The 14816-nt window shown below is 37.8% G+C and overlaps 1 protein-coding gene across 14 annotated transcripts in view; it reads right to left on the reverse strand.

The window, feature by feature from the left end:
• Positions 1-749: 749 nt before the first annotated feature.
• The window catches only part of LOC116785560 (mitogen-activated protein kinase 10), a 165663-nt gene continuing 151596 nt past the window's right edge, over positions 750-14816 (reverse strand). For 8 of the 14 annotated variants that reach the window (XM_032685276.1, XM_032685275.1, XM_032685286.1 and 5 more), the window contains 3 exons: positions 13932-13995; positions 13312-13389; positions 750-8360 (listed from right to left, as the gene is read on the reverse strand). In XM_032685276.1, the coding sequence (XP_032541167.1) occupies positions 8218-8360; positions 13312-13389; positions 13932-13995 (285 nt within the window). In that variant the 3' untranslated portion in view covers positions 750-8217. Of the gene's footprint in view, positions 8366-13311; positions 13390-13931; positions 13996-14816 lie in introns of all 14 variants that reach the window. The other 6 variants (XM_032685279.1, XM_032685273.1, XM_032685272.1 and 3 more) reach the window with 3 other exon arrangements.

Consider the following 14816-nt stretch of genomic DNA (forward strand, 5'->3'; position numbering starts at 1 on the left):
GCTTGGCCAATCTCTGTGTATACAAACTGGGAGAAAAAAAGACCTTGAAAATTGTCTTTTTTTTTAGCTAGTCAGAGCAAACAAAACTTGCTTTTTTTTTAGCAAGACTTTTTTTTAGCAAGTCAGCTGTGTGTAGTATGCTTAAAATGACATTTAAGTACAAACAACTCTAAGAATTTCTTTTTTTACAGTGCTTACAAGTGTTTTAATTCATTCTTTTCTATAGGTCCCCCCTTCAAATTGTTTTGACAGAAGGCTGATTGTGATTTTAATTTTCATCCCTACACATGATAAATCCAAATATAAAAATGTCCTTTGTGTATTATGCTTTGACTTGCTGGGAAATATTATGGACATAGATAGCTTGTGCAAGAATTCAAAAAACCAGCAATGTTTCCCAAAAAGATAGCACCTCTCTCCTATTTGTTCTTTTTTTCATCTAGAGTGAAGTGTGTTCAGCTTTGTGAAAAACAAGTCTCCAAATAGTAACTCTGCAGTTGGCATGGTGGTTTGGGGGTTATGATTTTTTGTTTGTTTTTTTTCAATGGATTTGTTGTTTTCAGCTTGATTTTGCTTAAAGTTTTTTTAATGGAGAGAGAGATGGTAGAAGGACTAGCTTTTACTTGACAGATTTCCTTCATTCTGTCCAGTCACGTGGTCATTCTCCCCCCACCCCCAATATTTTTTACTCAGTCAACCAGAGGAACAGACTCTAAAGCTACTTAAAGACAAAAAGTCTGAATCTAGTGTGTCTTAAGATACCTTTATATTTATGTAGTGCTGTAAATGCTTCTTAAATGAAGCCCATCAGAAGGAGCTGAATTACTGAATTTAGTAATCCTGGCAACGTCCACATGTTTACAGCTTTATCTGTGTCCCCTAGAGAGGGCTGAACGAAAAGAAACAAGAAGCCAGGAGAGCTGTAGGAGCATACTTTGTATCTTCTTCATTGATACCCTTCATGCCATTCAAATAGGACTCCGGAATACACTACTTTAATTAGCAAAGCTTGTTTTAAAGTAAACAACACAAACACTCCTTATAGGACAGTCACAGTCTCCCCTGCTAGACATACAGGCTTTTTGGCAAGATCACATTCAAACAGCATGAAATTCACCCCTGTGCACGGCCCCCAGAAGGCCCTTGCACCCTTTTAACTTCCATTTAGCTGCTCTGGATAGGAGCAAGTGGTTTGTGGGATAAGGACGGAGGTTCACTACACTTTTCCTCCAAAAAAAAAGATGGTCCAAATCCACATCCGTAAAGTTTTACCACTATAAGGTCATAAAGGTGTAATATAGGCGTCATGCATAGAGTACATACCATGTTTCAATTGAGTCCTGTCCCTGCATGACTTTGAGCCCCAGTGAAAGTAAAGATCCACAACGCGCCTGCAATTAAGCCCTCAGTCATTATATTTGCTGCGTTGTGCTGTTTACTGGGAACACTGCAAAGTCATTCAAGAGACAGGAGTCAAGACAGCAGTGAGAAGAGTAACCTCATGAGGAAGCTCTGACAGGATTCCTTTTGACACATGGGAGAACATGAGAGTCCCATCTTAGTTCAGTAATTGCTAAACAAACAGAAATTGGAAATCATTAATGTGACATTGACCCATAAAACACTGATCACTGAGGCCCTGTTGTCCCCTGTGGAACAGGGAACAACAGATGGTCAAAGTAAACAGGGTAAGAACAAAACAATATGGAAATAATGTTGGTTCCTTAACAAATCTCTTACTGTAGTCCATTTATGCTGACTGACATCGGTTGGTCTTTTCAGCTATAACTGTGCAACAAAATCGGACATGTCTCATCTTCCAGTCTTGATACTGAGCTGTTGTTGATTTTCTTTTGTTGGTCGAGTTTTTTTGTTTTCCTTTTTTTTTTCCTTTTTTTCTTTTCTTTTTTTTTTTTTTTTTTTTTTTTACAACTACGTTTATCAACACTGATACATTAAAGATCTTGTTAGTTATACTTTGAAGTCTGATCATGCAGAACTACAGGCAGGTGCAACTTAGATCTTATTACAGGATGGACATGGCAAGGTGAACAGTTGTTTTTGCTAGTTAAGATCTGGAGCTTTGTTACTGTTGTGGCTTAATGTATACTGGCCATAAGTCCCACTTACCCAATTTACTAAATATACATGATTCTATATGTACACTGAAACTTCCAGCACCCTCCTTTATCAGCATGTGACTGACTTAGGAGAAGGTCAGAGGTCAACCATATTTAGGCATACAGCGGCCTTATTGTAAAAGATTTTAACAGAAATAGCATGTTGGATTATTACATATTAGTTACAGAGGAAGGGGAAAAAAAAAATCAATACAACTATTTACATTATAAATATCTTGCTTTCCAGAAGACAAGAATGGCCCTGTTCAGTGAAAATTAGCAAAAGAGACCTGTCTGAAATGATAAGCATGGTAGGGATACATTTATTTCCCAAATTGACTGTCTTACTTCAATATGTGCTTTTCGCTTTTCACTCTCAAGTAAAAAGGCACCATTAGCCTCAGTTGACATTTTTCAACATTCTTTTGTCAAATCAAACCCTCTTTAAAACTCAAACTTGCCATGGGTCAATGAGCCTGAACATGCATTAAGTTAAACATTTCACCTCTTGCAATCAATAGGTAATTAAAAAAACCCAAACCAAAAACAAAAAAAAAAAAGAAAAAAAAAAATCAGGCCACATTGGCAAGTTCCTAATACATCAAGAGAATTCCACTAAATTCCACTGGACAGGTCTGTTTTCCAGCTTATCAGTGAAGATGACACATTCACCATTCCCCTGCCTCCCCCAAGCATCTTACTAATTAAGACATTACATATTTGTATAATATTCAAACCTACCGCACAACAATTTTCTGTGTGTGTGTGTGAAAAAGATCACCTTGAGCTTGCAATCAGTTAACTGTGTCCTTTGCAAAGTGGTGGAAGTTCAAATAAGCACAGCCATCAGATCCTTGAAGATGTGTGGTTATATCACAACTACTCTCTTTATTCACACTAAGTATGAGTAGAACAGAGGTTCTGAAAATCACATCCCTATGCACACCCTCTCTTTCCTACAGACACATACAGAAGCAAAGAAAAATAATAGCCTAAACAGAAAACGAACCATTAACTCAGACTTTTTTTTTGCCAGACTGTTAAAAAAACCCCTCTAATTCTTCCCTGCAGGTGTTCTTTTGTATTGCTCTCCCTGGAAGCACAGAGTTTGTTGCAAAATGTCTTTTTGTTTGGTTGGTTTTGCATGTTTGAATTCACACAAAATTTTAAAATCTCAATAAGCATGAAGAAAGAAATATAAATATATCCGAAATGAAAGAAAATTTTGATCCTTTGAAATACTATAAAGTTTGTAATATAAATAAGCTAACACTCATTATTAGAAGTTATTTTGAATTAAAATATTCCAATTACATTTCACAATAATTTCAGGATACTCAAAACATCTTTTTCTCTTTAATAAAATATTTGGGAAATTTGCTGAAATTGACTTTATCAGGCAGTTCTAAAATTTGCTATTAGCACATTTTTCATGACAAAATACGGAAAAGAATTGGAAAAGAAACCACTGGTGCTCACTGCTAAATATATAATACAATCTGAATCAGTTAAGTAGTACTACTTTAGAAAACTCCCTAAAGGCACTGCAACAGGTCTAATTTCTTCACTAGCATTAGCCCAAACTTAGAAGGCAAAGCAACATATGTGAAGATAAAACCAAATTGGTTATAAGCTTGGAAGAGCGACATAGTGACATGATCATCTAGCTCGTGTCACCGTTGGCAGCCAATGTTGTGCAGGAACTGGGGATTTCCAGAGGAAAACCATCAGTGCATTAGGGCTTGGAAAACCTGTTCAGGCTTTCTGCAGCTTTTATTTGTTTGGTTTCTTTAAACACATTACCACACTTGCACTCCAATTTAAGCTCCGTTTCATGTAATGCATCTTGCTAAGATTCCTGAATCTATGCATGCCATGGAATTCTAGATAATAGGAGGGGATCATCAACCACAATGCAATTCCCATAAATCAGTGTGCGACCAACTCAAATATCTGAACTCTCTAAAGATATATTACAATTTAATGGAATATAGTCAAAACTCACAACATACTATTCCAGCTACCAAGTCAGTATCTGAAGACTGTTTTCAAAAATTACCAAAAATTTTGGATTGAAAACATATATAACCTTGCATCAACTTGTAACAAATCACTACCTCATCCTCATTTAAACTCAGCAATGCAAAAGAAAATGGACAAAGGGTCTTTTAAGAGCCATTCTGACTTTTTCCTTTCTTTTTTTTTGTTTTGTTTCTCATTCTATCCAGAAGTACTCCACCTGAAAATAAAGCAGGAATGTTTTGCAGCAACTTTCCTCTATACCTTCTCAATGCTATTTCTTGCAGCTAGTGCTCTGAGCAGCCATTGATAGTTAAAATGCTTCTGCCATTCTCCTCACTCAGCTCATAGCTACATACAAGGCTTAAGTAAGCCACTTGGGACAAAATTTCAGGCACTTAAGATATCAATAGGCTCTTAGGCATATTTTCAAAAATACCAAGGTGTCCAGCTGCCCTTCAGGACGATGCCACTTCTGGCACAGGCTTTCAGATTGCCTCTTCAGTGCCTAAATACCTTGGAACATCTGTCATAGATCTCTTGCTTCCCAATTTCCTTCATCTCTGGAGTGGTGGCAATCATGCTTACAACTGCAATCCTCAGAGAATTAAGTGAAAATTGTTGCTCAAGTACCACATCTAGTAACATTTTTAAACAGAAGTAGATTTTAAAGATCAATGGCAAAAATAAGAAAAGTATTTATTATTTTCAAGCTGAACAAAATGTTGGAATAAAGGGGAACACACTTGAAGAGAAGGGTATCAAAACTTCTAGAATCAGAAAATAAAATTTGTTTCCCTTAAGACAGCCTCAGAACATCATCACTATAATCTTTAATTCAAGAGTACATGCATTGTTATACTGTATCAGCTTGACAGCACCAAATCCCTGGCACAAAACAAAACAAAGGATGCTATTCCTGCTTGATGGTCACTACTTCAGTTTGGACATACAAGGACCAGAATTGTAAAGAACTAATGCTTTTCTTCATTGATGGCTTTTTTTCTAGTGTCCAATGTGGACAGCTCCAAGTCTCCTCCCCTAGACAGAGCTTCCCATAAAGGAGACTAATTTGAGGACAAAAAGAGATGCAGTAATTCTTTTAGGCCCCATTTCAGCAAGGCACTTAAGCACATGCTGATGTCAGCCATTGCTGAGCAAAGGACAAAAGCACGTGCTAGTTAAAATTATGTATGCATCCCTATAGTTTCCATCAAGTGTTTGAACAAGCACTGGTGCTTAGCAGAAACAGGGCTGCGGGAATAAAGCTATGTAACTCCCGTGATGTGGGTTCATTCAGCGCCGACCAAAGGACATCATCTGTGGTTCTCCACCCAGCCTTCATGAACCCAAACAAGACTGAATTATACCATGGGACCAAGAGTCTGTTTTTTGGCTTCAATAGGTGAAACATGGGAGATCTACAAGTATCCATCTACCACAAATGGTTTCTCTGCTGTTGCCTGTGTCACATCTCCATAATACCGCTGGTAATGAACTGTGGTTACTCCAAGTTTCTACGGTTTACATTGGTGGTGTGTTTGCAGTTCCTTACATACAGCTTTGCCTCTTTGAGATACTTGGTTGAGTTTTGTTTAAATAACACACCCAAATGGTGCACACTAAGGAATGTAAAGCAGATATTAGTTACCTGAATATTATTAATATATATCTATGATTAATTAAATCTGGAGGTGATACATTTCATTATTGCTAAGAAGTCACCCTTGGTGTTATTGCCTACATACCTACAGAGCTTTGCTGTTAACCTTTCAATGTTTTCATGATCATTGGCTTTGAAGTGAGAGTTACAGCACTCAATAATGACTTGATGTTTCATGGCTTAAGAGAGAATATTGCTAAATATATTTAGCAGTAGTAAATTATTGCTTTAAAAATTACTGCTCTGAGTTTTTAGAACATGATCAACCTAATTTTATTCTCAAAAAAATTTTGATAAAAATCTACCAAAAATACAACCAGGGGAAAAAAACCACTTCCTATAGCAATTCTGATACAGCTCAGACTTACCAAATCTGAAATTATTTGATAATCACTTTATTTTTACCTCCCCCTCTCTCCATCCTGGGGAGAAATTTTTTCTTCCTTTCTTCCCTTTGAACAAAATCTGACTTGATACTCAATTTTTTCTTCTACCACAGAATGGCAGGTTGGTAAGCCACCCAATAGCACAATCCTATTTTGGTAGAATTTTGAATACATAAGAACTAGTGAATTTAAAATATCCACTAACATAGTCTAAACAGTTTCTCTCTCTAATATTTGGAAAAGTATTAGAGTACAATTTAGCTCATTTCAGTTTACATGGCACACTTTGGTAACAGGACAGATGACTCAGATTTTAGTTAATTTCCAATTCAGGTAACAATGACCTTGCAGTGGAGAATGCTAATTGCTGTTTTGGCTGGAAAAATATTCAATTGTTATGAAATTCTGTGTGGACTCTTGTCATTTTCTGGTAAAAACACTTGCTGTTACTTACCATTGGAAACCCTGTGGATTATTACCTGGTAAATTCAATTTGATATTCAGTCACTGTTGGGTTCTTTGGAACTTGTCAAAACTGCCTAAGACCCCTGATTGTATCCCTTTCATCCAGAGCACCAGCTGAATGATAACCTTTGCTATTACTTAGAAAATAGGAATACTAGACCCATGCGCTCTGTGGTTCTTTTCCGTGTAACACAGCTGCTAAAACTTCCTGGGGAGTCTGATGATTTGTCATGAGCAAATGAACAGCCAAAAGCACCTGGAGAAGGCCTGTTCTCTTAGTAGCAGAGGTCCCTGATAGCGAATGATTTAAAGGGAAAACAACCTCTAAACCGCAAACATACACTGAGGGGGAGTGGGCCGCAAATATCCTTTCTCTATCTAACCTAGTGAAGACCTAGACACAAAACAAAAAGAAGTTGTTGCAGGTCCTTTTCATAATCATATATCACAATCTGCTCATTCCCCAACCCTCTAACTTACAAACATACCTGTAATTCATAATAGCGAGCCTATCTATGACCTAAGATGATAATTCACTTAACAGTGACAGGAAAAGTTGCTTACTGAGATAAATCTTTCTGGGCTTAGACATGCATAAAAAACCTTCATTCTTGTTCCCTGTAGCTTGCAAAGATACATGTGCTTCCTTCTAACCTGGTCTCAGCTTGGCATATCTGCTCTAAAAATCAGAACAACAAGTCTTAACATTCACAAGCTAACATTTTTCTATGAAGCTCTGTGGCTTCTTCCTTCAGTAAAACTGCTTATTATTTCAAAATATATATACAACTCTCAGCAGAAATTCTGGTGCTACATCTTCAAGTGTCTGAGGGAGACACAGTTCTGTGTGGTTATTTACACTTCCACAAGTCCTCATACATGATATGTAACCTCATCAATGAACAAACAAATAGAATATACACTGGTAATATCACATATGTGTAGTTATGCAGTTCACCTGAAATGGGCCATTTATGGTTGTGGAGTGCACACTGAGTACATATGCAGATGTGTGTGTTCCTATGAGCACACAGCTGCATACACTGCCAGAATTCTCTTGGCATGTGTGTGTATGTGTTATTCCTATATGGAGAAAAATGCATGTATATCTCTGTCTGCCTCACTGGGCAGATGACAGAACAGAGAGTGAAGGCAGATGTACACTCGTATGTTTGAGAGTGGCTACTGCACACCTTGTCAAGCCAGTGTGAAAAGGAAAGTTGCAGGTTGCTGGTTTTGCAGCCATTCATTTTACATCTTGTGGGGAGGGGGTTAAAAAAAGGATTTTTCAGTTCCTTTTTTTTTTTTTTTTTTTACCCCCCTGGTAAGCATCACTGGAAGAAGACCAAAGCAGAGCAACTATAAGTTAAATATACACTTGAGCTTAGCTGCATTACATAACTCTGTAGGAGAAGCAGGCTGAAAAGATTTTTGTTTGTTTGTTTCGCTTGAATCTTTGTGTTTACTATTTCTCATTCTTTTCATCTCTTAACTCCCATCAATTTTCTCCTCCTAAATGACATCATCCTCTGAAGAACGCTGGGTTTCGCAGGCAGGCGGCTAGTCACCTGCAACAACCGAGGGGTCCTGCAGAAGCTTCCAGGCTGCTGTCCGTGTCAGACGCCAGGGTTTGATCCGTGGACATGGATGAGATGTCATTGACAGATGAGGATGGAGGGAGGCTTTCACTGCTGTTCACTGCTGCACCTGTGCTACGAAAACGAACACCAACGTGATTAAACCTGAAACCCCGGAATGTGTTATGTTTTGAAAAAGCAAAGGATACTTACCCCGTGGCAACAGGCATGTAAGTACGCAGACCATTTTAAACAGTGGCAAACATTAGCAGGAAATGGGCCATACAAAATTTAGGCATTGGATAATATTAAATATTTTACCCGGAAATCTCTCCCTCAACAGTCTATTTTGAAAAGTTACAGCTCGTAACGCTAATATTCGAAGCTCCAGATGGGAACTGCTTTCTACTCTTGTAGTAGTACAAAGTAGTATTATGGCATTAGAACTACCCTTACGTTAGTTTACTCTCCTGGTACGTTGGGAAAATAAAATAGTTAATTTAGTAGGTGCTGCAAAAAGACAGAGCAATCTTAATGATGTCTGGCTGGTGACTGCAGACAGCAATCATCTATATTTTCTGGCAGAAGACTTGTTTTTCTAAGAGTTAATTACACGTACATAATTCAGGTACTCATTAAATATATCTCAGCATCCAGTACAATACTATTACTTCATGTTTACATATTATTTAATCATGTGACATTTTATGAAAATACTAATCCATTTTATGAAAATACTACCCTGCATTTATGTGTAGTCAAAATATGACTGAATTTATCTATATTAATGACTAAACAGTATATTACCTTTCTAAATGTTTACTGTGCTGGACAGAAGACTACCATTAAGTCATGGATACTGTCGCAGGAATCAATTGGAAAGAATTCTGGTACATTCAATAGATGTTTCATCAAACTGTTGCTGTGCAACTTTCTTTGATGAACGTACAATCCACTTAGCTAGGCAAAATAACTGAAGAAATAACTGCAGAAATTGTATAGGTGAAGATTTTGTTACACGCTGTCTGATTCAGCACCACTAAATTCAATAAACCCTGCTATGTTTTTTTTCAGCAAGCATCAATTCAGCCTGTAAGTTTCTGGAAATTGCATTTTTATGGTTATTCCTAGCTTTCAGCACAATTCCACATGACACAACAGACACATAGACATGATAGTTGCTGTTGCAGGCCCAAAGCTCCCAGACTCAAAAAATATCCACAAAACTAAATGAAACCACACTAAACGTAAATGACAGAATTAAAGAATTCAGCATCACAAAGTAGCACTTATGCACTAACACTCAGAAACCCAACCAAAAGCTGTCCTAGACAGTAAGAAATGCTTCATTTCCTATGCTCAGCACCTGCCTGGTGCTACAACAGCTTGTTCCTGAAGGGATGGGTGCCAGGTGAGACAGCACAGAAATGACAGAGGTGCATTCAAAAGAGGAAAAAGAGCCCCATTTATGAATTTGTTGTTTGAGAGGAAGCTTCTCACTGGCTGCAGGATTAAAGAAAAGAGCTGAAGGTTAGAGCAGGTGAGAAACAGCTCCTGGGATCTGTTCCTGGCTCTGCCCTTGACTTGACAGCTCCTGTTATAAGCCACACATCAGCTTCCCTGCTGCAAAGCAGGAATTCCTTCCTCAGAGGGCTCCTGTGAAGCATATTTAACAAGTACCAATGGAAGTGCCTCTGAGACTTCAGCTGTAAAGTAGTACAGACTTGGGGGTGAAATAACTGAAAAGACAACTGCAGATTTTGCTGTTTCCAAAAAAATAACACCCTATGCCTGTCTTGGGGATTTGCTCAGCTTCTCCTAAATCGTGTAAATAGCAACTATTGATATCGAATGTTGCAATGCTTGGCAAGTCCATCAGCTGCTTATTTAGATTCTGCACATGACAGAAGAGGGCTAGTAAAGGTATCCAGTAGTTTCTGGGTGATAGCAGCAAAACTGACCAAGTCAGACAGCAACTGAAAGCCAGGAAAGGTAGAATACAAGGTCAATTTTCATCTAGAAAGGGAATGCTAAGAATAAGCTGTGCTAAGATCAGTGCTATTTACTATATTCCATATCCAGAAATGAGAAGACAGTTGAAAATGTTAGGTATGAAACTACAGCTGGGTAGTGAAGGCTAGAGGAGAGTGTGAGAGGAGGTTAGTTAGTATGGACAGAATTTAAGTTTAATTCTAAATAATCTACACCCTTTTATTAATTTTTAATTTAATAAAAATACCTGCTGTTTGATAATACCAGCCAGAAACACTTTTTAAAAATGCATTAACCAAACAGAAAACAGTATTTGTACATTCCTCCCCTGTTTTTTGCATAAAACAGCTTATACCCTTTGCTTCTCTGCTTCAGAAATGACAGAGCAGAAGAGTCCCAAGACTGCTAGTGAAAAGTTCTACTGCACTTCTTGGTAGAGCTCAAAATAAATAACACATCTTCTATGGAACCCCGAAGGAGACCTCAACAGAAGATTCACATAAGCATGTGTGATAGCCAAATAGTGTGTGTATTTTGGAGAGGTTATAGGGGTATAAAAGGTGTATGTCTTCATGTTATATGGGTGTGAATTAGTCAACAGTCCTGGAGGTTGATTCGTGGCTATTTCTCACATGTATTGTTGCAATTAGGTTCCACTGAGAAAACCTTTTATTCTAACCACTTCTATTCTCCCAGCCTAGTAATGATATGGCATAGACCCTTTGAGTAGTCAGCACGTCAGTAAAGTGTACAGCATCCAAATTTATAACTAAAACAAAACCATTCAGCAATTCTGTGACAAAGAAAGAACAGAAATGCAGAAATTACCACCTAAGATTGAATTCCTTGTTTATGTGTGCATGTCGACATGCACATGTTGCTCACATATCTATGTAACACATATATACCCACCTACACACAAATTTTTCCATTCAATTCAGCACTACAAATGCCTTAAATAGGTTTGGACATGGTGAGCTCTGAAAGATAGAAGTCTAGATAAAGTGTAGAAAAAAGCAGTAATTTTGAAAGACTGAAAGATGCAGGTAGTGAAGTTCTAAGGAAGGAAGACTGATTAGGGATGTGATGATGACAGAATTTATGTGAGCTAAAAGCTGACAGAAAGAATGATGGCTGAATCTATTCTCCAAGTTCTCTGGAGACAGGACAAGAACTGCAGCAAAAAAGCTTTTTTACAAATAAACACTGAGAGGTCTTTTAGACAGGCAGAAATAGTATCTGGGAGCAATTTTAGACACTGTTGATTCTGTTCACTGGACATGAGCATGAGGGGTACTTGAGTTTCCCCCCCCAAGCCCCACATTTCAAGCTTGTATGTTATACTAACCAATTCTTCGCAGAACAAGGGATTGACACCCTGATACACAGGCACCTTAAGTAGCTGCATCAATGGGCAATTATTATCCCTGGTGCTGTCAGCTTCAGCTGTTTCCCCAAAAACTCTGATCAAGTAATCGTGGAAACTAATCTCCAGCTTGCTTGCTATGATTATTGATAGAGTGCCAAATCTTAGCTTCCTGAATTCTTGCCAAGAACACTAACCAATGAGTAATGTGTGTGTAGAGTCTCTCATTTTCCTTATGCTCAGAATTGGTGTTTTGCCTCATTCTTTCTGTATTTCATTCAGCTGAATATTTGGGTCAGGCACATGAAGTGAAGAAAACCAGGAAATCTACTGTTTCACAAAACAGCCTCATCTGAGATGTGTTTTTAAATAGGGGCTAAACTTGCTGGTGCCTAACAATCCAAAAACAGTCAAAGGGAAACAGCAGAAGAAATATAGGTAAGAAATGACAACTTTATATGTTTGAAAATGTTTTACATAAACAATAAAAACCTTCCACATAGAAAAAACAGAATATGGAATACATAAAGAAATCCCTGGATAGTTAATTCCTGAAACAAGCAACTACAATGTTTCTTGATCATAAATCAGCCTGCAACCACAGTGCTGCAGGGGAGAAAGATTTAAGAATGAGATACTGCTTAGGCTCCAGATTACTTTTCAGTGATGGTACCATAGTTCAGTAAATTAAATCTGCAAGTCCTGTACTTTGCTACTTGGCAAGAACACAATGGATTGTTTCCAATATATTACTTCATCGATGTCAAAATCCAGGTGCAGTGCTAGTGCTCCAATATCACTATCCAGCACTCTATTAACTCCCTCCATTGTTGCCATGTTTCCCTCTGTCCTGTCAATTACTAGTGATACCTTCTTGTTCTAACATTAACTAAGTTCAGCAGCAAGAGAAAAATGAGAATGAAAAAAGCCTTATGTCTGAACGTACGCAGAATTAACTAAACTAAATTATTTTAATTTGAGGACAGGCTCTTAAGAGCTACTAGAACACTGTGCTCAAAATCTGGTCATTTCAAGTCTGCCAGTGAAAGCATGCCTTCACAAATATGTATTTCTGTGTACTGGCAGTCAGAGTTTGCATTTCTGCGAAAAGAACTGCTGATGTGAATTTTCCTCAGAAAAAACTTAGTTGTGATTTTTTTTGTGACAAGATTTTAACAATCAATCGTTGAGACAACTTTCCCTTCTCATTGAAGTGTCAACAAAGCTTGTCAGCAAGCTATCCTGATTTTATCAGCCTTCTGAAAGGATAAACTACCAGACCAGGTACTAGACACTTACATGGGCTGGAGTGGGGATCATGTGTGCAGTCTTGCGTGTCCAACAGATGGATACATGATAACATCCTCATTTTTTAATCATATCAACCACCAAATTATTAGTTCAGTTATGCATTCGTAAGCAGTATAAAAATATCAGTGTGAGATAAAACTTCCCCACTTACAGGAGTATCATCTGTAATCACAGATCTTTCCACAGAAAATACCAGAACAACTATGTCTCAAATAGCAAAAAGGCCAGGTTTTAAGTATTAACATGATGCTGGAGCACAATTAATCAAGGTCAACTCATTAGAAGCACTGAATTTCATAAGAACTTTTTAACTGGTCTACATAATGGCAAGTGTAGCACAAGTGCTTCAGCTATCTCCATTGTCTTTTTGTCAGTACAGAAATCACATCAGTTATTCAATGGGGCCGAGTACCTGAAGGAGAAGGCTGTCCTTTTACTACGCCATTTTTAGTCTTTTCTTCAGAATTCATTACTTCTTTGTAGATGAGTTCTGGAAGAGAGAATTGTAAGAGTTACAAGCAGGGACTGGCACCTGTGACCAGGAAAAAAACAACTATCACACAGTGTTGTAGCCCTCCCAAGAGCACCCTTCACAAATCTGACTGCTCTACTTGTCTAAGACCTCCCTCTTCCATTCCCCTCATCTCTTTTTGGAGCTGAATTGAGATAAATGGGATTAAACTAGAGCACACAAATTGTTTAATGCTGTACTACCTAGAAATGAAGCAGCACAATAACACAATGCTTTTTACTGGGGCTAAAATTCTGATGCATTGTCCTGCCAAAGAGTAGCCTGTTCTCCAGATGATATCCTTAGATTTCAGTGAAGCACTGGAATCCACACCTCCTCTGTTAACATTAACCTGTGTAGATAATGATAGTCCTCAGGACATTCCTTATTTTTGCTATCAAAGCACCAGTAAGGCTAGTGTCAATTCTTTATGTCTGAGGAATTCTAACACAGACACACTAGGTGGTGAGATGTGGCATTTTGCCACTGAAATACCCCTTCCCTGCCTTTACTGCAATTACCTTTCCATTCCTCAATTGTATGTTCCCTTTCATCCAGCTGTTTATCATATATCTGTGGAGGAGGCTGCAGAAAAGAAACAAAGTTATTTAGTCAACTGTCTGTTATACTGGAAATTAGGAGTAATTACTTAAAGATAATTTCTCTTCTCCCTCTTCATAATCCATCCTGTACATGCAAAAACACACGAACACATTTGAATATTAAAGGAATTAACACTTCCGGAATCCAACTCTTTTCGTAGAAGAAGTCAATATACGTCTCTGTTTTCCTCTTTTAAAAAAAGAGGCATAGTTGCAGTTGAAATAAAACTGCCATTGTGCTTGTACTGAGCCCAGAAACTGTATGCACCAGCAGAAAAGTACTGTCAGAATACCAAACAAATACCAATCTTGATTAATTAGTAGTACCATTACTATATTAATTTTTAAGTTGCTCTTTATAGATGCGCTGCTATATGAACTTCTCAGAATAACTCTAATTTTTAATTAAATCTCCCTGCCACCGTTTCTGATCCATGTTCCAAATTCCCAAGCTTTCCAGCATATGTGTTTTAAGTAACTTTGCTTTCTGAGCCACATGTTCATTGCCTTTCCTGATGTTAACTGCCAAACATAGCAGCCTAGAAAAGCAGAGGACTCTCCCCTCCTTTCTTCTACCAAGAAGCTTCAGCATCCAAGGTAAAATTATCTAATGAAGACTGAAGCAAGATCTACAACACTTTTCTCACTCATATGTATTTCCTCTAACTTTCACCTTGGGCACTTGGCCATTGTGTCCCTTTCAAAACATCCTCCTACTAAATGCACACTTACCAAGTTGTTTTCTGAAGTTAGAAATTTGCTCTCAGGAGTCTAACTCCATCAGTCCACTAAGCTATTTGCATG

Source organism: Chiroxiphia lanceolata, chromosome 4 (assembly GCF_009829145.1).
Source record: "Chiroxiphia lanceolata isolate bChiLan1 chromosome 4, bChiLan1.pri, whole genome shotgun sequence".
Taxonomy (NCBI): domain Eukaryota; kingdom Metazoa; phylum Chordata; class Aves; order Passeriformes; family Pipridae; genus Chiroxiphia; species Chiroxiphia lanceolata.